We start from the raw sequence: 23,594 nt of genomic DNA on the forward strand, positions 1-23,594 counted from the left end.
CCAGGTATGAACGCTTGCTGGTAAGCGCATGATTTTTCGTTCTCTTAGCATTTTGAGAAGGTTCTCCTCTTTAGTTATGACTGGCAAAAAACTTGAGTTTAGGCTGTTGGAATCACTTGCAAACCGTCTCCCACCTCAAAGTAGCCGAAGATGTCATCTCTTCCTTGTGGACAGAAACACTTTCGGCTGAAGAAATCTTCTGAAAGAAACTCTGGAATACAAGTGGCAGCCCTCTATACTGAAATTAATTTTGGATTTCAAAATTCTTGCCCTTAAGCTATCTGGCAGTGCAGGGCCAGCTTTAACCGTGATGTGAAGGAGGGAGGAATTTAAAAGGTTGAAAGCCGCAAGGAGCTGGCGCGGTGCGAACCCACGCTGCCAGTAGCGGCCCCTTACTGAGCGAGTCTGGGATTTAGCTGTGTACGAATCCACAGCAGGATCGCCGGGCTGGACCTTGGGTGCCTGTGAGTGCATTACCCAAAAACCCCATCAGTGCCTGATGATCCATAAAGCTGGCTTCTCTTGGGCTGATGAAGCGGGCGACTCTGGGAAAGAACCCGTTTGCCCCGGCTCTGCTATTTTCCCAGGACGGTATCTCCTGGGAATGTGCGGCACGCCACGTGTTCCGTCTCACCGCAAGATGCTGGGTCGCGGGGGAACCTTGGAAGGGGTTGGAAAAGCAAAGTAGATTAGGTTGATGGGAAAGGAGTAAAATCTTTATAGCCGTGCGAAATAGCTCCGCACTGAAATGGAGTGCTGGGTGAATGCCAGCGCCTGTGAAAGTCAGATTCGTGCCACTGGTGAAGCTTCTGGGAAAGTGCATTTTGTACAGTAGGTAAATGTGTATCTCTGAAAGCAGTAGGCTGGTCTAGGAGATAGCGCGCAGATAGGGAGCCAGGGGACCTGCAGTCTTTGCTTCTCTGGCACTGTCTTCTATCATTTGCCTTCCTTATTAAGAAAGTAAGCTTAGGGCAGAGAATTGTCCTACTTCATGTTAGTACAGTGTAATGGGGTCCTGGCCTTAGCGGGGGCTGCGGGTGCCACTGAAATACACACAGTAATAACAGCGTTGACCTGTTCTATATCCTATTATTCTAGTTTCCGGCTTCAGTTACAAGGAACAATTTATTCCAGAAAATGTGGAAGTAACCGCTAGAAAAATACGGTTATAGTTCATTTTCTTTCCCTTTTAATGTCAGCAGTATATAAGCATTGTTTTTCAGACAGAAAAGGGTGGTCCCTCAAGTACGGTAGTGCAGAGCTTTCCAAGCGTATGTAAAGCCATTTGTATGAAATGGCCGTCTGAGCAGTTTTTATGGGCTTCTGCGCTTAGAGGATTTCAGATCTGCCTGCGTGCCGGCGAAGGAGAGAGGCAAAACTGCATTCTCAAAAGGCGTTGCTCTCGGGAGCACAGAAGTCCCGTCCGGCGAGTAGTGGCTCACAGACCTCCTTCTGCCAGAGCAGAAACGTCCTCCTTACCTACGGCTGGGGTGGGGCAGGCGGGGAGTACGAGCGACCATAGTAGATTTAGGCATCTACAAGGAAAACACACCAGAACGGCAGAAGAACAAGGGGCTTTCGCCGTAATGAGTCATTGCAAAGCTTTAAGAATCCCAGACGCAGGAATTTCCTGTCATATTCTCAATTCCTAGGCGTTATCAGCTGAGACAACTTACAAATGGTTGGACTAGTAGCCTAAAGGAATTGTTGGCCTGTGCCAAGATGGATAGGAAGAGGTACATAGAAGATTCAAGTGAATCAGTCGCCACAGTGTGTAGGTGTCAGGATGGATAATAAGCCTTTATTCTCTTTCTAGAACTGCCGTAGACTACAATGGGATGAGAAATATCAAATAAAAATACACTGACCACACATTGCCTGTAGTAACAAGCAACAGACTGGTAAAATCAAACTGATCTAGTGGGGTAGAGGATGGAGTTGACAGTACATTCTTAATTTTTTTTTAACGTGGCTCCCAATTCATGAGCGTATTCAGATGGTACAAAAACGGAGGGGGTCTGACTGTGCTGTTTGTGGTAGAAAACCATTCTCCAATACCTATTATTTCGGGTCATAGGAGTAACTGCAACTCAAGTGAAGGATAATTTGGAGTACTTCAGAGTTTCACTTCAAAGGAATAGAGTTTTAGCCATTTGCAGGGAAAATTTGTAGCTTTGTCTTTTACTTTGTGGTGTGATGGTGTTGGGATTGCCTGTGTGATGGCATATAGCTCACCTCGTGTGCAGATTTGATCCAAGATTGTAAGAGATGTTGTCAAATAAAGATGGTAATATGCAGCAGATACGTTATTTTATTTTCATGCTCAGGAGTCCCATTAATGCATTTCAGACACGTGCACACAGAAGTTACCGGTGAACTCTTAACTGGGAAAATTGGTGGACGCAGCAGAGCAGTAGAGTTGTCAGGGACAAAAAGCTGAAAATTACATGTGTGTTTCAAACAGGCAGCATTTTTGCTTGGTAAATATTGTGTTTTGCTGTGGCAAACTAGATTAACAGCTTAGCTGTAGGAAAAGTGAAATCATACTTTTATCACTGCATGTGGTGAGTTTTCGTGTTTTGCATTCATTGTGTCCTTGTTCTATACGTACTCTTCAGGATGCGATGAGATGAGAATATAACGCTTTATTCAAGATCAGATCCTCATCCCTGGAAGTCCATCAGCTAAGGCCCTACTTGGGACACATCAGAAAGCCCTATAGTCAGTTATATGATTTGGTCCTGGTAACCGTTGGGGTCATCCTTACAGACAGAGATCTTTGAAAGCACATGCAGTTTAACATGTGGGAAATGGGCAAAAGAATAACCCAGTGAGGCTTTCTACTGTCTCACCAACGTACGGACTCAGTTGAATATTATCTCCCCAAGCCACTGACTTTATGAACAGAAGTGATTCAACTTCTCCTGAAGGTCAGCAGCACAGACTTGTTAAAAGAGCAAAACATTATGGTCTTCTGATGGCAGCACTCTGTTTTCACCTTCGCTTCCCTTCTCCTGCTGTGTTTAAGGCGTACGGGGAGACTTGGCTGACTCCAACAGCAAAGGCGAAGCCCGACATGAGACCACGATCTCATGTAACATGAATCCATTTAACTTCATCAAATGCAATGGTGATATTTTTAGGAGTAGTTAAGTATATCAGGGATATAATAAAGATAGGCTTATTCAGCCCTTAAAGTAGCCATGACTCAAATCTTGCGGGGCTTTCTAAATCAAGCTCAGCGGTTTAAGCTATATCGGGAAAAGTTCTGTGCAGTGAGTAGTGAAGTCAGCAGAGCTAAGGTATATAATAAGCACTATTTGAGTAGTCCCAGCAACAGGGGAGAGGGTGGCGTTCTGCAAAGGTCCTCAGGTATTGCAGGGGCAAAAGACCCTTAATGTCAGATCGCAACGAGAAGAAATGCTGTGCAAATAACATTCCTAAATATGTTTCATTTTTAGGCGTGTAGGCTTTACTCTTAAAAAAAAAACAAAAACCAAATTTCATGCAGAAACTATGTTGTCTTGTCTGGGCTGCGGAAGATCCCGTGCACGGGACAGACTAGCTGATGCGGAGGGTGCGCTGTGCGTTGGATTCATGCTTGTTACCTGCGCAATTGTAACCCTGCGTTTACAAAAGCCAGGGCTCCGGTGTAGGCAGAAATACAAATGTGTTCTGGTTTTAGAAGAAACAAAGTTTCTGCAAGTAGTATTATGGGATATGTTACCGCAAACTTCGACGTTCGTTATTTGGATGAGTAAGGATTGCACCTCCACTTTAAGCTATTTGAGATGAAAATTACGACTGCTATTGATTCTCCCGCTTTTGGGCGTATGCTGAGTGCCTCAGAAGAGTAAATTCCCCATTACAGTGTAATATGGTAAAACATTAGAGTCAGTTGCATTACACTGGGATTTTACACCTTATTACTGCTCTGAATTGTCTGTCATTAGCCCTTGTTAAAGGCAGATTTGGTCAAACGGACAATTGTCTATTGCAATTTGATTGCAAATATGTTGTTAGGCTTTCAAATGAATATTTAAAGTGGATCATTGCACAATTTTTCTATAAATTCTCTTTTTACCTCCTCCTTCCTCTCCCTCCATCTTTTAAGGAGCTTCCACCCAGAATTCCAATGCAGTGGAACCAGAAAAACAAGTTGACAGCACGGTGAAAATGGCCGGAGTTATAGCTGGTCTGCTGATGTTTGTTATTATCCTCTTGGGAGCAATGCTCACCATCAAGAGAAGGTAAGTTTCTGCTTTGCTTCCATCTTGGACCTTCTGGCTGGAGTGTTGGCACTTTGAAAAGAAGAATAAATTTGGTAGAGATAAATCATACCATTTGTGTTACAGAGGGCAGCAGTGAATACCTTTCTACGTAACGCTACCGCTAAGAAGTTGTAGTCGCAGGAGGGACGCCTGTTTGGGCAGATACTGTATGAGCAACAAAAGAATGGGTGTTGCTGCAAAGAGTTAATGATAATGAATTGACACTTAATGAGAAGAGCTAGCTCGTGAAGAAGCGTGGAGAAGTACGAAGGGATAATGAGGCAGTGGAAGTGGGCACGTGAGCCTGGGCAGGGAGCACAACAGTGGCCCAACAGAGGACAAGAATTCTTTCTTAACAGCCAAGAAAAATAATGTCTGAAAATAATGTGATCAAAGGTCTTGTTCCCAAGTGAGTCGTGATGAGTTATATTTTCACACAGCGATTTCGTTGCAGCTGGCGTTCAGCTGGAATACAACATCTTGTTGAGGGTTAGAATCTTTCCAAGGGGTAGCTTTAGTTTACAGGGGAATGAAACTTGGAAAAATCGTGTATGGTAATGAAATTCGTTCAAACACTTCATTTCGTGTGATTTTCTGTGGACCGTTTGCACTTACGCTTTGAAGTAGACTATTGTAGTTGCTACTATGTGAAGAGCTCCACATTTACAATGGAATATACTGATTCAGAAAACCACTTAGGTAAGAGGTTTTCTTGAGAAAAGGATGTATTTTGTGTATATTTTTGCCAGTCAGATTTTTGAAGTGAACCCTACTTTTCAACAGTAATTTGCTTCTAAATGAACTAGGAGCTAGGTAGCCCGGCAGCCCCTTGTCGAGGCTGTGGGTGGCGTTACGTGGGAAAGCCCCGGTGATTTTACTTGGTCTGTTGCAGGAAGCGCAGCGTTTCAAAGCAAAGCTCTGTTCCTTTGAGATCTCTTACCTCTGTGACACACAGTCACACGTTTCCCCCAAATAAGAGCAGCGGTTAAATCTCGGTATGATCTCCTCGATCTTAACGCAGAGCACACGTGCAAAGGGAAAAGCTCTATGCTGCGGGTGCTGGAGTGCGGGGCTGCTGCTCAGAAGGACCTTGAGAGGTTGGAGAAATGGGCTGACGGGAACCTCGGGGAGTTTAGCCAAGGCACCTTGCGTTGGTGACCGTCTCCACCCTTGGAGAAGCTAAAATCGTGACTTGGACAAGGCCCTGAGGGACTGGCTGCAAGTGGCACTGGTTTAAGCGGGAGGTTGGACTGGAGTCCTTTGAGTGGCCTTTCCAAATGATGTAACTCTACAAAACTTATCGCGTATGTACTGACTACTGTGAATTCCTCTTGAATTAACTGAAGGAGTGGGGAATCTAGACTTTTAATCCAGTTTTTGTTGTGTGTAAAAATTCTTTTGTGGACAAAAGTGTACGTTTTGGAGTCACATCTGCTGCACTTTTGTTCAGTGTTAAGCCCAAACAGTATAGATGTCGCCAATTCCAGTCCCCTGGGAGCTTTTCAGTTCATAAGCAGAAAAAAATCAGATGCCTCCGATGAAAAACCGAAAAAGAGCTTCAGCAAAAATTGAGCTGGGTTTCTGTTACCTTCCTAAAATCTCTTTAAAAAAAGCTTTTAGTTTCAACTTGAAAGATAAAACTTGTAAGGAAGGCGGTTGGAGCAATGCCACGTCTGAACACCCTGGTGTATTTCACAAGCTATTAAAAGTTGAGAGCATTTCTGTCCCATAATGCATTATTATTATAAATCACATCTATTGCTCGGCAGAAAACAAACAGCGATTTTGTCACGATGACCAGGAATTCCTTATTTGAGGATAGCTTTTCTGTGGTGTAGTCTGCCAACAGCTAAGTCGGCGAGGTAAGGATACTCTTACGAGGCAATATACTTTAAATATTAAGGAGGTAGTATTTGCGATCTCTGTATTTTCTCAAATATGGAGTTGAAAGTACAAAATGGGGGGGCCTTGGGAGATAGACATTTGGTCAGCGGATGTACACTTACAGATGCTTCAGTGGCAGAGAAGGAAGACAGTAAAACGCGTGGTGGTTGTTCCCGTGTGAGAGATGTCTTCAACAGCTTCTGATCAAAAAGGAAATCCAGAAGTCAAATCTTCATTGCAGTAGACCGCAGGCTCATTTTCAGGATTTTTTTTTTTCCACAAACAATGCTGACCCCCTGTCTGCATGCCTTAGGTCAGAATTTCCATAAATCTCCATAACTAGTGTTTTCATTTTATTTTCAGTCAGTTATATGTGTGGTAGAATATCTCACTACTTTGTTCGCCAAAGGCCATTTTTTTTCCTATTTTCAGATTTCACATCAAACTCCTATTCCCAAACAGTCTACCACATCTCTCGAAATGTAAATGTGGGACTCTTGCTGTTAAACACTGTGATTGCTGCCAATCTATTTTTTGTGTAAATTTGAAAACAGGAAATTTCTCAGAGGTAGAATTATGGGCAAGTAATTTTCTTTCTTCAAACACTATGGGAGAAATCTTCATTGTTCTCATTCTGATGGAAAGCATTGACATAGAGATGTCTTGGGTACATATCAGTGATTCAGCATCTTTGCTTAATCTTCTGTCTTCCACTGGAAGCTGGAAAAACAGCAAAAAAAACCCCGAGTTATAAGCAAGTAGGAGGAATGTTTCAAAGAAAAAGTAAAAATTTACAGTTTATTTAGATTATCAGGTTTTCTGGTTTTGTTTTGTTTTTTTTTTTAATGGACATATTTTCCGCATAGTTATTAAAGGTCAAGAGGAAATTTAGAGACTATTATATAGTTTAGTTAGCAGATATATAAAATCAATAGATTTAGCTTAATTTTTTTTTTTTGTAACTCACGTGAGTACTGGTGGGGAGATCTATCAAGATGCAGCTTTTTCCAATTTTTGATTCTTCTGATGTTTCAGCTGTCATGACTGCTGCAATGTCAGTTGATATCTCATAGGCAACGATGCACAGACGGGCCCAGAATCAAAAATACTCGTCATGCAGAGCAAGTTCTAGAGGCTGGAGTCTGAGGACCCATTTGCTTGATATAAAACGTCCCAAACTCGTGCTGACGTGAGCTGCCCCCCTAAAGCAGTGCAGATGTTCTTCTGGGGAACTAGCCTGGGCCCAAAAGCAGCAATTTTTAGTGAATTTGGGTGTGATGTCCCCTGGGCGGAATGGTGCTATATCTGGCTTTGCCATAGGCTCTGTTAACCTGGGCATCTTTCTTCAAAATTAAAATTGGAAAGGAGGCGAGTGGGAGTATTAGAAATATAAATTCTCCTCTTTTTCTTTCCAGAGCTGGAAAAGTACATTTTCGTCTGTCGTGTTCCCCCCCAGTTGCAAACAGGCAAAATCACTGCAATCTGTATCTCTCTCTGCCTGTTCGCTGTCGCGTGCAAGGTTACCCCTTGGAATACACACTATTATAAGACATAAACTGCCTCATCGACTTTAAGATCTTTTCCCGTGTGGAAGCTGTGGCGGTGCAGAAGGAGGGTGTGGAGGATTGCTCTCTCTGGGTCTGTGGAGCACAAACCAGCGCCGCTGGCAAACCTGCTGGTGGCACTGGGTCTGGGTCTGCCTTCAGCAGGCACCAGCGGTCACGTCCAGTTGAGGCTTGGAGCTGCATGTGGACAACTGTTCCCTGAAGATGAACTGAAGCCTGCCAGGCTCGTTTCGTTTGTAAACTAATGCAGATTGGGACCGGCTTTTATAAAGGGAAAGGCCACTTTGGACCGCAGATTGATTTGAACTTCTGGAGGGGCACAGCTGAAAACTGGCACTTGTCTGGGAGAACAGTTTAACAACAAAGTTCTCTTTCTGTTTTACACACAGAAGCATTAGGAGCTTGAGCTCTTGCATTCGACTTTTGCATTAACCTTACTTTAAAAAGAGTTCCCCTTTTGAGTTCGCTAAGGCTAATGCCCCAGCGTACAAGACGCTGTAGTCTTGCAAGGCAACAATGCAGAAAAATAATTTAATTAGGCAAACTTGAGGCGTTTTCTTCAAATGGAGCCGGAAAATATCACAGTGACATTTGTTCATGGTCCAGGGCATCATAGTTCACTGGTAATAGGCACAGTAGTGGGTTTCCCGAACGAAGCGTTTTGTTGCCCGGTGCAAAGGGCAAAGGAAGGAGAGAGATGAGGAGAGGCAGACGCGCGGAGAGAAGGCAGGCGCTGGTTTGAGATTAGGATTAGGCACAGCATCAGAAACCGCTTTTTGTTTCTGTGTGACGCACCAAACCAGCATATTTTTTTGAACCTTCCGTACGCAAGGCATGAGCAAGTGTTGCCCAGTTGCTCAGTTTCAGTAGACCGTATGGTAAAAACTCCAACGACTCGCGTATTTCTGGGGGCTGCCAATGTCTTATAGGGTTTACTCAGATATGTGAAGCTAAATTAAGCCAGCCAGAATGTTTATGCAGTGGAAAATTTGGGTTTGACTTTACGTTTGATATCTGAAAGTTTTATTTCAACGCTGGGGGCGCTTAAAGTCTGCTAAAGTTTCTGTAGGTGTACATCTGTGTAAATGTTGTGTGTGTATATATAAATTTCTGTTTTAAATAGGAGTGGTTTATAGTATCAAAAATCAAAACCATGAACAAAATTTGTTTTCTTGGTTTTGGGAACCAGCTAGCTACATGAGTTACATGTCTGCAGCTCCAATATCATCATATGTATACGGATACACAAATTACTACAACGTAATTTAGGCTGTTAATTTACAGGTGTTGATCAGTGCCCACATGGGGGCATTTGCCCGCATAAGGCAGTACCGCTGTCTTTCATTAATAGATACATACCCTGAAATACCTCATTTTTATTGTATGAAAACATTGCTAATTCTCTAAGGAGCTTGTTTGTTTGTCCTTGATATTAATTAAATATTTTCATGTAATAGAGAATATAGGACTGGTTAGTAAAATCAAGCTGTAACAAGAAAACCAAGACATTTGTAAACTTCTTTTCCGGAGAAAATACCCTTTGACTTTGCTGCCCCAAAGGATTAGATTTTGGTCAGTTCTGATTTCATCAGGACAGTTTTAACTCCAGCATAATCGTGACTTGCGTTTCCCTGGAGTGAAGAATGTGACACTTTTCAGGCTTGTGGGTTTGAGCGGACAAAGCCTCTACTGACCCCTTTAAGTGTAAGACTGAATAAATAGGATCAGACAGCCTGTCATGGGTGCACTGTAAATAAGTTCTTTAAACTGCTGTTGGTAGCAAAAGAAGGAGCTTTGGGGCTATGTAGGGTCTGGGATTAGTTCCTTCTATGAAAATTCAGCTGCTTATTCTGGATTAGGATTTAGGTTGTTACCTTAAACTAATTAAATAAAACCCAAATGCCTCTTGAGCAGAACATACCCAAGCTGTAGGATATTTGCACATTCGGTGACCCGCGTCCCTTCTGGGTCCATATTTAAGGTGGATGACCGGCAGGGTTGTCAGGTCGTGTGATACATTCTAGGATCAGGTCACGTTTTTAGTGATCCGTAACTCTGACCAATTTTAACAGTTAGTTTTGAAATATTCCTTAGGAAGTCCTTATTTTAGGTTACATATTTGGAGAGAATTTGAGCGAAAATGGCCTGTCCAATTCCAAAATATGACCCTCCTTTTGTTTGTTTTCCTTTATTTTCTGTCCGTCTGGAATAAATCTTTCTGAGCTTTCCTCTGTAGCCTTGAGGGATACGCAGCTTTTTAATGAGAACTAAATGTCTCGTGTGATCACATACCTCCGCTGGCTGGGACGTGAGAAAAGCAGAAAGTACGGCAAGATGTTCAACAGAACAATTACAGCTGATAGTGCTGTGGCAAACCTGGCACTGGTGTATCGGAGGGGTTTGATTAGTAGAATAATTTTGGGGATGTGGGGGGTTCAGCTGTGTGGGGTCTCATTTTCCCCATCTTGGTGATTTTTCACTTTGTTTAGAGGTTCGGAGGAACTTGGAATCTCACAGTGAAGCTCGGTGGCAATCTCTCACCTTAACTGGTGCATTGCTACGGCATGTAGAATTTCCACGTTTCAGGAGATTTTAGCGTTATGTTATAAATACATTCAGGTGCACCTTGGAATCGGTGTCATTCAATAACTTGGCATATATCGGGAATCTGGTCAGAATCTCAGGTTTATGGCAAGGGTCACCACCAGGCAAAACACGTTGTGTCAGAGTAATCCTCTCGAACATCTGTAGGCCCCTGTCCTTCACCCGGGGTGTGTGTAGCAAAGGGGCGGTTGTGCACAGAGAGTGATGGCTCTGTCTCTGGTTTCCGTGTGTGCTTATGAAAATTGCGTGCAGAGCAACTGTGGAAGTGAGCCCTGGGACCGTGCATTTATCCTTCGGAGCACTTCCTAGTATTTGTAGCGTCTTCAGGGATGGGATTTTGAAGTTGTGCAATGGGTTGAAGTTTGTGTTTCATTGTTTTTCTGTGTCTCGGCCATGGCTGCTGCTTTGGAGGCTCCCGTGTGCCTTGCTGTTAATCTGTAATAACACGTGCTAGATCCGGTGTGAAACAGCCTTTCCAGAGAGGCCCTTTTCCAGCTACGAAAGGGAAGACATCACCTTTTAAGTTATAACTGATTGCCAAGGCTTGTTTTGTGGCGGTGCTCAAAAACATATCAAAATGTTCTGAAGTGTATTGTTGAAAAACTGTAATAGAAGATGCTAAATCACAGTGACGCAGAAAGCTAATGCGTACCCCCAGTGATCACCTATAAATATGGAATGATACTTGAATTGTTAATGAACTATTTGCATTTCAAAGTTTGATGAAGCTTGATTTATCATTACACAATTTGCTCATTGTCTAAATATTCCAAAATTGTGCTGTTCTTACACTGCCACTTTCCTATTTACTGATATTTGTATTAATAGCCCTTACATATTTCTTTCCGTTTCAAAAATCTCAAAGCGCTTTACAGGCAAAGGTAAGTCTTGTTACCCATGTTACTGACGTGGCGAAGTTAAGGAAGAAAGAGGTGAGGGGATTTATTCACGGTGACACAGGTTGGTAGCAGAAGTGGCAACAGAACCTGTGTTTCCTCTCTCCAGTTCAGTATCCACTCCGCACCGACGTAGGGCTCCTGAAAAAAGTGTAGGAGAATAGTAGCTCAGTACAAGAGGCAGCACCAATGCTTTGTATATTGAAAACAAATCCTAGAGTTCATATAAATCTAATTATGTGTTTTTCTTTTTTTCTTCTTTTGGATGTTTTGTTCATGTGACTGGCCGTCGATATTTAGAAGAAATGCGTATTCCTACTCCTATTACTTGTAAGTACTTGGCGGGGGATGGCGCTTCTTGAGTGTGCTCGCCCTGTGGTAATTTTGTGCTTTGTCGTATTCTTTTGTTTTACCACTTTTTTTTTTTTTTTTACCATTCCATTTTTCCTTGTCTTTCCAGCAGCTTGTGTTTTATTTTCTCAGTTTCACACTGTTGTGTTTGCCCCGTTTTACCGTTGCACCTGTAACTGTGCCTGCAAAGACCTAAATGTCCACAGATACGTCAGTTCTGGTTTATAGTTCTCCAAATGCCAATGGACAAATACAGAGTGCCCCAACTGCACCTTTTTTAATTAATTGTCCGTTGTATTTAGCCAGCCTGCAGGGAAATTCACACCTCAAAGTTGTTGGGAATTTCTCAGCCATGGGTATAAGCTTTTTAAAATTGTAACATTTCTGACAACTAGGACTCGACGTTATCTCAGGAGACATCCCTGTTCCTGGAGTTGCCAGGTTCCGAGTGTCAGTTTAGACTGTTGGATGATGAAGTGGTTCAGATATTCAGGTCTAAATCACCTGTCCAGTCCTAATGACAATGCTGCATAATTAAGGCAGTTGTTAAGACGCATGAAAATGCTTCACGCATCAGCACTTCCATCTGTTGTCTCAAGACTGAGGGGCTGGAAAGTAATCAGGGCCAAGCTGTTTCTGCCGTGATAATAGTTGTCTGAGGATGAGGAGGAGGAGAGGACTGGGTCAGTGATATGAGGAAAGAGCACTGGAGAATGGAGTTGGATGCCTTTGGTGCCACCGGAGGGTTGGGAGGGGTGGAGGAGGCAACTGTTGCTGCTGCGAGAAACGGATCTCAGAAGCAGCAGCCGTATCGCTGACCGAAACTATTCCCCCAAAGCAGCAACCTGCCAGGCTTTCCAGGGCTCTGACGTGGACAGAGTTGTCAGAAGGGCCATGTCTGCTCTGCCGCCCCCTCCTGCTCTGCCGCCCCCTCCTGCTCTGCCGCCCCCTCCTGCTCTGCCGCCCCCTCCTGCTCTGCCGCCCCTGGCAACCTCCTCCTTTGCCTGTTCCTGCAGTTCATCTTTGTCTGGATCTGGTGGTACTTTGTCCTGTGGCCACAGCTGGGAGGTGTTCAGCAGGTCAGCAAAATGAGGGCACTTATACTCTGCCCTTTTAGCGGAAGTTGGCTTCTTTTCCATAGGAGTTGATTTAAATCCAAAGAACAGGGCAAAGGGGTTTAGTATGAGGATCCCTACGTACCACCTGTTGGAGTGATTGTGCTTCTCGATGACCTTTCAGAAAGTAACTGAAAGAGGAACCTTCCCCACTTGCTAAGTGTGTGCGGAGCCTAGAGACACCAGCATGAGCCTTGCCTTTGCCCAGTTACGTCATTGTAAATGCAGAGTAACTCCATTTCCTGTAGACTTCTCACTGGTTCGCCAAGAATGGGATTTGACCTTGAGTAGTCACATTTAAAGAGAAGTTTAACAAAGTGTTAAAGTAGGGGATGGTTTTAATGTAGGTGCTCTTAGTGAGTTGCAATTCATTCTACAACCTTTCCTCTTCCGCACATTTCTCATGAAGGTCGGAGAAGTGCCCTCTGCGCTGTTCTACTGTTTTGGTTTCCTGACAGGCAGTCAGCACCATTGCCAAAAAAATTCAGTCCCCAGTTTTCCTTTATAATTTTGTCTTCTTCTGGCAGGCGGTATGTGGTCAGAATGTTCCCTGCTTGATTTTATTTTGAGATTTGTGGATTTGAAAAGATGAATCAACTTCTGAGCCCTATGTGACCCCTTTTTACAACCGCACGACAACACTGCTTTAAGCAGTCCACTGAGGATTACTCTGCTACAGAGAAAGTGGGGGTCTCATTAAGCGGTCTCTTTCCTGTCTTGAGGATCAATATACTGGAACTTCTTTTCTCAGGGAACAGGAGAGTGACTCAGGAAAAGTGAAGAGACAAACCTCTGGAGGCCACCCAAGCCTGAGGTTGCAATGAGCTTCAGCAGTAGCAGAAACAAGTGCTTTAATAAGATTTAATAAGGCAGATGTACACCACGCGGCATATCGCAACAGAGGCAAGCCTATGTGTTCATAGCACCCCACTCAAGCACTCAGCGGAGATTTGAGCTCAGGATGCATAAATCATATAACTCTATCTCCCTGGTACTGCACCCAATGTCTTTTGCAGAGCGTAAGCACAAGCTCCGTGCTTTATGGTGTCCCAGGTACCCCATCAGGCATGAGCTCCGCTAGCTGGAGCGTCACTATGGTAGAGGCAACACATAAATAGTCGTCACACAATAAGTAGCTCTATCATCAGGCTGCGTGTGTCAGGATTTGGTTTCAGATTGAATTTTGGCTTGTTCCCTGATCTGGCAAAACCAAGCTCTGTTGTTTGTGGTTTTTTTTTCCCTGCACAATAGTCAGGGTACGAGGGATTTTCAGGTAGTGGGGGAAGAAAGCAAAAGAATCCATGAAGGGCCATATGATGACAAAGTTCTACTGAGTTTCGTGTTTCGAGTTTCACATAGAATAGGATGTTTCATTAGGATTGCAGATGACAAATTGCAAAGGACTGTATAATCCTTAGCCAAAGATGATAGAAATTGTTACAGCCTCTTATAAGCAGAGAGGTTTGATTTACGTTTATTTGAAATGCTGTGAAAATAAGAGCAGCAATATGTATATATAGAAATTTTTTAAATAGAATTGGTTTCCATACTAGAACCTCGTGTAAATGTTTTAGTCCTGAAGCAAAATTCAGTTGAATGAGTTACCAGTACTGAAAAGCAGGTCCTCAGATCGATCTGCTGGCAGACCTCTAAATACAACCATATGGACTACATCGCTTTATTTATAGTCTCAGTTTCTGGACTTCAGAGTTGTGCTGCTTAGAGTAGTTCTCGTCTGCTTTCAGATAATTCCTCTCAAGCCTTTGTCATCTGCTATACTCACATTTCTTCTTGTGAAGGACCAAAATCTCCAACCCTAACTCTTTTAGACAGTTCTTAACGATAAGTCTATTAAAGTCACGGAGACTTATCTTATGAATTACAGATTTTTGCAGAGATGGGCCATAACTGTGTGGTGGTCTCTAGACTGGAGTTCTGCCTGCAGCCTGACGTGTGTTCTGCTGCTCTCCAGGACTGTAAAATCTGTTTCTGTATCTGCAGCTTTGGTGCAACCAGTCAAAAATGCTCATTTATAAGAGCAGTTCTTTTAGCTGTTTTGTGCATACCAGGTAAATAGTTGTGGGATTTTTGTATAGCAACACTTCATCACAAACTTCCTATTACATATAGGAAGGGATGTTATAGTGGCTGAAAGAGAAGGCCATAATGACCTTTAATACAATTTAAGTGGAAATACAAACCCAGGAGGCCTCTATTCCTAACTTGCGAAGTCATCATGCAGGAATAACGTAGTTTTGTGTATTTCCATTTACCCACCCTTGAAAGTTAGTTGCTTATGATTTGGGATCTTTGGACAGAACTCGGTTTTGTGATGGGAAGAGGGGGATGCGGAATTAGGAGTCGCTGTCCTGGTGCCCTCATTGCATCACTGCCACCAGGGCGATGCATGAGCCTTTTCAGAGGAGTTACTCTGTATTTACACCAATACAAATGTTGTCTAAGGTTTGTACGGAATTGCGAACTCTGTCACGTTGCGCTTAAATTTGATGCCTTGTAAGATACGATGTGCAATGTGAGATAGGAACCCATCCGTGGCTTAAAGCTTTTGTTTCTTTTCCTAGCGGAAAAAAGCTGTAAAACACAGACAGCAATTCGTCTGGTTTAAAGGAGGTTTTGCATTTAATGACAGACACCTCTTGTAACAGTATTTTCCGCTGCAGCAACCCATATGGAGGGTTTTATCGTTTCCTCACCAGGAAAAGGGATGGAAATGTTTTCTGAATGTGGGCCGAGGTTGTTTTGGTTTGTTTTGTTTCTTTCTCCTGGGCTGGGTAATGTGTATCGAATGAAATTTAATCAAGAGTAATATCAGACCAGCGAAGTATTTCTGGAAATACATAGATTCATGTATGTGTTACAAGCACTCAGTTTAATGTTATTTATAAGAAAAGGGCGCTCAACGGCCAATCTGTTGTTCTCCTTTTCGCCTGAACTGGCCACAGTAGTGAGGACACGACTGCGATGTAGGAAGGCCCCTCAACTCCCATCCTAATTTCATACCCATTTTAATTGTTGTGGTGGTTTCAGCCTCTTTTTATTGGAGAGGTTCTGTCAAACCTAAATTTATACTTGCATTTTCTGGAATAACGGAGCTCGTGCTGAATTTATTTCCACCGTCTGTGTCTCTTTCTTTGAAAAGAAATAAAACGTTATTTCATTTATAGGCATACCTCTGTATAACCACATACAGACATAAAAATCTCCATATATTTCCATGGATGGCGGGATTTGCCTGCACAGGTGAGCTTGCTCAATCACAATGTTAAGAAGAAACTGGCTTTCTCATTCGATGTTGGAAGAACAGAATCATGAATCGGTGGTAATGCCAGGCCAGTGAAAGCAAATTAAAAAAAAAAAAAAATACTGAAAGTATGTGAGATTTTATTTAGAACGTGTTTGTGTGGGGATTGCAAGCCTCAGCTTGGCAGAGGGCAGTGCTCGCTGGCTGTGTACGCCAGTACAGACCTGCACGGCGTGGCTGCTACATGCGCCTGTCTTGTCTAAAGTTTGTATTGTTGTAAGTAAATGTCCTCCACAAATAGGGATTAATTTGATCAAGTAAAGCTTAGAGAATGCAGCCCTAAGTTTTTCCCAGCCCTCTGTTTGTATACACACAGATTCAGAGCATCTTTAGACCTTTACCTACATTATATCGCTTTCTCGTGTCAAGTAACGTTTGCTCCTTAAGGAAAAGCGGTGCGGCTGGTGCTCGCTCTTCGCGCCGCCTTTACTCCGGTGAATGCCCTTCGGCTCCTGCACGAACCCGCACTGAGTTTGCCTTCGCCGTGGCAGGCGCTAAAGAAGTAGAATAGAATCATAGAATTGTTGACGTTGGAAGGGACCTTTGAGATCATCAAGTCCAACCATTAACCCAACCTGACAAAACCACTTCTAAGCCACGTCCCCAAGTACCACCTCTGCCCTTTTTTTAAACACCTCCAGGGATGGCGAATCCACCCCCTGCCCGGGCAGCCTGTTCCAATGTTTGATAACCCTTTCAGTGAAAATTTTTTTCCTAATATCCACTCTAAACCTCCCCTGGCATAACTGGGACCCATTTCCTTTCGTCTTATCACTTGTCACCGGGGAGAAGAGGTCAGCCCCCACCTCTCTACACCCTCCTTTCAGGCACTTGTAGAGGGTGATAAGGTCTCCCCTCAGCCTCCTCTTCTCCAGGCTGAACAACCCCAGTTCCCTCAGTCGTTCCTCATAAGACTTGTCCTCCAGACCCCTCACCAAGCACAAGTGAGGCTGTCTCCGCGCTTGCCTGGAAGTGGCGGGTTTGCCCGTGCGGCGGCTGTAAGAAGCAGTAAGCTGCCCGTGTGCTCAGGCCGGAGAATATTTCTTGTCTCCGCTGAGTGACTGTCTGCACAAAGACGCGACTGCTGTGACGAGCTGCAGTTCTCAGCAGGCCCGTGGGAGCGCGGGGAGGAGGTACGCCGCCGGCCAGGCTGCCGGGACCCTCTACCGCTTCTAACTCATTCCTTTTGCTCTCTCCTTGAAGACCTCTCATGACCGAGAGTTGACAGCCCGCCTGCCCGGTCCGCTTGGGACGGGCAACCTCCACTGCATATGGTTTTCCCAAAGTTTAAAACGAACTGCCCTTCCCGTAGCTCAGCCCCTTGGCTTTTTTCCCAGCCCCTGTAGACCGGGAGAACAGCTTCCCCGTGGTGTCTTTTCACGTGTTTGAAGACCTATCGGCCCTATTTGATTTTCTTTTCTCTAGGTTAAAGACCCGTGTGTCCTTTGGCCTTTGCTTGTAGGTCACGTTTTTCTAGACTTACCTTTCTTGTTCTGCCTTTGCATGTACGTGCGTGTCCCTGTGGCCCACGTCTTATCTGAAGTGCCGAATTGCAGCAGAGGCCGTAGCGATCCTCCGTCAGAGCGAAAGGATTACCTGTGGCTTGCAGACCACGGTGCCGCCTATAATCCCTGCCTTATTTTTCGCCCAGCATGAGACTGTTACTTGGATGGAGTTTGTGATCGTCCTCGGATGTAGGGGACAGAGACCCTTTTCAACAGAGCTGCTGTTTCAGCAGCGCTCCCTGTCGGGTGTTTGCATGGCTGATCGCCGCCTGCCCCACGCCTCTGCAGGTTTTCATCGTAAATACCGTGTGTACTCCGAGCAGGCTGCTGCGCACAAATACCTAAAAGGAATTGTATTTTGTAGCTTGCTTAAATTGCTTATTGAAAATGAGGGCAATACGCAGTTCTTGTCTGTAGGAGGAAATTTCTTGTTTAACTTACGTGATCTATACCTAATGTCTAAATTACCTGTGCATGCAAATCTACATTAGAGTGTATATAATCCATCCTTGTGAAACATCTAAAATTAAATCTGTCAACGTACACGTACAAGAGCTCTTTAGGAGAGGCAGTTACAGATTTAACGTTCATGCATGTAAAATTGATATAAAAAGTTAGAGAAGAGTTTGCAAGCTGCTTTTAAAAAATAATCCTTGAAGTTTATCTAAACCTCTGCGAAACAGGAATCTGATCCTGCGGATACCTCCAACTGAAAATATTGCGTGAGCTTTCGGATTGATGCTCATGGCAGTAAATGCTTTGTTCTCGATACTAAGTTTGCATTCCTTGACTGTTAAACTGGAACTACCACAACTTTAATGTAGTGTTTCAGCATTTTATACCATTCCATTCTCTGATAGGAGTAGAAGCTTCAAAAATAGCTGAATCAGATCCCCGCCTTATTTTTTTTTTTTTTTTTTTTTTTTTAAATTCACACTTAGTTGGGGTTCACTGCCAATAGTTTTTATCCTTGCCTTGGTTGGGTCAGCTTCAACTGCCTGATTATACAGCTGGTCTCATTTTTATATTCTGCTTTGAGCATCTTTCTGTCTCATCCCTTCTGTGTGTGTGTATAGTGCCTGTAAACGTCATCTCTTCATTTACAAACCCTCTTGAACTGAAAAGGGCAACCTAGTAAACCCCATCTGTGGACTCCTGTTTTCTTCTCGGCGCGTTTTCCTTACACTTAAATGTAAACCAGCCGTTAATGTCACCTTATTCGCATTTTGACATTTCAATCTCTTCACCTTGTGTTGATTGTATCCCGACTCTTCTTCCAAATACCTGCCCGGTCCTTTATTTCTTCCCCTTTTCAGCTGCATAATGCATGAGCCGGAGAGCGTCTTCCCGGTGCCGGGCTGGGCTGGGGACGCGCTGGCAGCAGCCCGCAGCGCGCCCGTGACTGACACTAATGCGCTGAGAGCCGCTTCTGCTGGGTGTCGGAGTTGTTGTGTTGCGGGGAGGCTGGTCAGCAAGGAGAGCGGGAGCCGTGTCACTGATGCAGCTTGTCAGTGGTTCACAGAGATCTCTCGGAGTGCCCTATTTTTGGAAACAGCATTTCCAGATAAATGCTTTTGCAATTCCGAAGGCATTTTGACATGCTGGGGAATAAACCTCTACCTAGCTGGGGGTTTAAGTCACTTCCCTAAGATTCTAGAAAGCGCTAGTCATTTGATTTTATAATCCTTTCTATGAATTATAATGACGGTAAGGACCAAATAGGCTTAGTCCTGTGCTGCCACTCTCTCCAGACACATAACGGAGGCAGAAAAGGCACATTTAGAAGCCGAGAGCCCCTTGATGTGTCTGGCAAGCTCAGCTCTGAAATCCTCAAAAGAGATCTGTCTTCCTTTTTCCCTCTAAATTTAGATGAAGAATTTTCACGTTCTTGGACTAGAGAGGGAGAAAGGTGGAAACTGATAACACGCTGTTGAAAGAAAATCGTAGCGTTTTCAGCTGCAGAGCAATTGTCTGCGTGGCTTCTCTCTGGCGTGCGTAAGCGTCAGCTGGTCCACCCGCGAGCAGCCTGGTTTGCGCGTGCGAGTTAGATTGAGAACTTTAAACTCATGTCACCTTTTCTTTTTAGGCATTCAAGCCAATGTTTTAGGGGCCTCTCTGTCTTCTACAGGACCAGGTAGAACTGCTTTGCATAGGGCTTTTTGTAAGCAGGCCTTTGGGGACTGACGGGCTTGGGTTTGGGGTTATTTTCTCCTGCCTAGCACATGCAGAAATGTTACGGCTCGTTCACTGAAAGAGAAAATGAGTTTGCCAGTTCCGGCTCTTTGTAGCTTGTTGGCATCTCTGAAAAGATACCAGGCAATGGGACTTACAGATAATTATTGCCACGAATAATTTAATGTGGATTTAATAAGGAGGTCACTCTTTTTGACTCACCATTCTTAAACATCAGCAGTGGTCGTCTGTAATGGCTCACCCCAGCAGTCCAGAGTGCTTGTTATTAAGGACTTCGGCATTTTGGATTAGTGTTCCCCACTGAGGAATTTTAATTCCTGTTGCCAAAGAATGCACACAGCCCTGTATGATTAGCAAACCTAAAGGATTAAAAGAACCGCCTCGCAGGGTTAATACGCTTCAAGACTATTGTTGTCACCTCAGGTACCACAGCACAAAAAAAAGGGGCTCCCACAGCCGCAGCTCGCAGTTGATAAATCTGACTGTGCTAACGTTGCCGAACCCTGGAAGCAAAGCTTTCAGCAGCAGCAAACGCCAGCTTTTTTGCTTCTCCGCTCAAGGACGGTTCCTCTGTTTGCATCTTCACCTGCAGAAGCGGATACACCGTGGAGATTTTGTGAGATCTGAACACCCGCTCTGTAATTACGTACCCAATTTGAATAGGTACGGGTTTCAGTCGAAACCACGAACCGCAAAAGCCTGAACCTCGACTGGTTGAGCAGATGAAACAGATTCAGTTGTTCAAAAGTTTGCATCAAACATTGGACGCTTCTCCATAAACCTGCGCTCTCCTGGTCTGGATTATCAGCTTGCCTTAAAATAGTCATTTTCCCACAGACAGAGGCAAAGGCTTTAGTTCTCTTTGACCCTTCCTTGCACACGAGCGCGACTGGCCCAGCTACCCATCTCCCCAAGGGCTGGGGCTCAATGTGCGCTTGAACTCCCTTGTGAATGCCGCTGGGACATGTGCTGTGAATAAGTAAAGCCTGTTGGAATATGTTGCAAGGAATATCCTTTTAAGAATCTAACGAAGTTTAAAAGACGGGTAGTACTTACAATAAGCATGTCATTTTACTGAAGACAAACCTCTTTGCAAAATGATTTAGTTGTTAGGATTTTTTTTTTTCTTTGAGTTGGAGGAAAAAAAGAAAACTAAAGCTCCTTCTTACGGTAATCTGTTTTTCTCCCTTTTATTTTGTTTTATTTTCTTATCTACGGAAGCCGTGTAAGCAAAGTTCTTTGCCGGTGCTAGGGATTTGTGTGATATTTTTTCAAGGTGCGGTTTGTAGAATGTCACACATTCATTTTTAAACAGTTTTGCTCTCTGATACGAATGAAGCACAGGGCAGTCAAATGTCAATGGCAGCTTAGCAGCTCCCTTTTCCTGCTTCTCCCCATTTTCTTATTATTAGCTGTGTTTGCAAAAGAGGAGCCTCTTATGTTCTGGGCTGTGTTAGTGTTTTCTGAGCAGGCAGTGTTTCTGCTTTTGCCAATGTTTTTTGACATCTCCTCGAAATAAGAAAAGACCCATTTTCCCCAGAACAGAGGCGTATTTGGACATTTCTAAAATAACTCGAGCCTTTAATTTGCCCCACCCTTCACTGACTGTCGCTCCTCAGTGCAGTTCGGGTGCCCGTCAGAATTCCCTAGGGGCTGCTGTCCTCGCTGCTCCGCGCGGGGACGGGCCGCGGGTCCTGCCCCAGCCCTCGGGTGGCACGGCGTCAGGGCGCGCTCCCCACCGGAGCACTGGGAGGAAATCCGAGTTCCGATCGCTGCCCTCGTCCCGTGCCCTCTGCTCTTCCCGGCGCGGCTGACCCCCATATCGCCGCCCTCTCCACAGGTGAGGTAGCGCTCCTACTGCTGGGGTGACGCAGGTTTGTGCAAGATGAGTTACCGGGAGGGAGAGCTGAGCTCAAAGACTGGTATCGCTATATTTATTGTGCCCCACAGCGGTTACATTAAAAAGTTGTGGGGTTTCTTCTCGTGCGGTTTGTCACATGCCCTGCATGTCTGACCAAGTGGGTTAATCGTGGTTTTCAAAATACTTTATAATTACTGGGTTTTTCATGAGGGAAAACTGACCTTGATTTCTCCCCTCTTCAAAATACCCTAAAGGAAGCTAGCCAAGAAGCAGAAGGAGACTCAGACCAGCACGCAGAGGGAGATGGGTCCCGTGGCTACTTCCGACAAGACCTCTACCAAACTCAGTGCTGTTCACAATGAAGAAGCTTTTTCTTCCAGCTGCCAAGATGTTAATGGATTCAGTAAGTTTAACTTGCTTGCAATGGATATGTCCCCCTTGGAGAGCTCCGGGTTCTTAAAAGGACCTATTCCTATGGGCATGACACTGAGGAGCTAGGAGCAGCGCGAGAGATCATTGCGAAAGCTCGCTAGAAATTGGTTGTCTGAAATGTCTCTGACGCTGCCCCTATTTTGTCTGTCAGATAGGTGGACGGCATTCCATCTGACTCTAAATCTGTTGAGAATAATTTATAAAGTCTGTTCTAATAACCACATCAGACAGTCAGAGAGGCACATGTTTGTTTGTTCTCCGGAAACGTTGTTTCCTTTGTGAGCGGCAGAGTCAAATCGAATCACTTAGCTGACTTGTAGGATGCAATAACGTTTTCTGTATGAAATTGTTATGAAAGAAAGCATGGTCTCGTGGTTAGAGAACTGGAATGGAAAGACAGCATTTCTTCTTTTGTCTGTGTCCCCAGTTTATTCCTCACACGAATTCAGTAAAACTAATCTTAGTTAATACCCGTAGACCACTCAGACCTTTGTAGCCGGAAGAGTTTTGTGGGCAAAGCAGCACAAAGTCATACTTTAGCCTTGCTAGATCCAGATTGAGTGCATGGCGGATCGCATGGTGGATTTGTAAACTTTTTCGTATTAAATAAATTTTAACTTAGACACTATGGGAATGTCACTCCCTCTTTTGGCACTTAGCCTGCTAGTGTGAACAGGGAACAGCTCTGAAACATGAGGACGTACTAAAACGCTCTTGTCTTTCTTAAGCATCTTTAGTGAAGCGTTTTTTTCCCCCAGTTACTAACGTGAGAGTGCTTATGGCACAAAATGCGCTTTGTCATTGAGACCTTTGTCATTGCAGATTGAGTGGGACAGGCTGAGTGAATTCTTCTTTTCCCTCTATCTGTAGGTCATGTCAAATTCCATCTGCATGCGTGGCTACTGCCACTCCATGTAACTTACCTGTGCGATGGATGAATAGGTGTTTGGGACCGTCAAGGCTAGCTGTGAACGCTTCTCTCTGATATTAAATTGACTTGAGTCAAGATCTAATTTTCTCAGGTGCTGAGTAGCTGTATCTCCTAAAGAAAACAGCAGGAGTTGTCAGTGGTTCATATCTTCGAAAGACAGGATAGCAGAGGACAGCATTGTAACAGTCATCCTAGAAACAGCAAAGGGAGCTTGTTTAAAAGGTATGGGAGAAATGAAGTTTTTAGCACTTTCTGAAGAAATCTGTATTTTTATAAGTTTGGGGATTATTTTTCCAACTAGAAAATAAGAGAAGAGACAAGCTTGAAATGTGACCTCATTTTTTTCCCCTTGGTATTTTGAGAGACTAATTAAAACAACTGAGTCATTTACTTGAAATGGCAACTATAGAAAATATGTTGTATCTAATTTTGTAAAAAAGCGTCCCTCCGGGTCGTCTTTTTTTTTTTTTTTTTTTTAATCAGTTAGTCCTTTGCTTGTCTGACATCACTGCAGATTTTATCACTGCCTCCCTCTATAACACAGCCTGAGTCAAGTCACGGGCCGATTCCTTTCTTTTTTCCTTCTTTCTTTCTATCCATGAGAAACAATTACTGGCATGATTTCTTGAAATTTTTTACTGCCGAGTCCAGGATGCTGAGGGGT

The 23,594-nt window shown here is 44.0% G+C and overlaps 1 protein-coding gene across 1 annotated transcript in view; it reads left to right on the top strand.

Annotated features, from left to right (window-relative positions):
• PTPRT (protein tyrosine phosphatase receptor type T) overlaps window positions 1-23,594 on the top strand; it is a gene marked incomplete at both ends in the record, with an annotated part of 470,881 nt that overhangs the window by 397,326 nt on the left and 49,961 nt on the right. The window contains 4 exons of the mRNA XM_082491049.1: window positions 4,115-4,250; window positions 11,521-11,550; window positions 19,600-19,647; window positions 21,822-21,970. Coding sequence (XP_082347175.1) covers window positions 4,115-4,250; window positions 11,521-11,550; window positions 19,600-19,647; window positions 21,822-21,970 — 363 coding nt within the window. The remainder of the gene's footprint in view (window positions 1-4,114; window positions 4,251-11,520; window positions 11,551-19,599; window positions 19,648-21,821; window positions 21,971-23,594) is intronic.

The sequence above is a fragment of the Vanellus vanellus genome (assembly GCF_965231255.1).
Source record: "Vanellus vanellus genome assembly, chromosome: 15".
NCBI classification, from domain to species: domain Eukaryota; kingdom Metazoa; phylum Chordata; class Aves; order Charadriiformes; family Charadriidae; genus Vanellus; species Vanellus vanellus.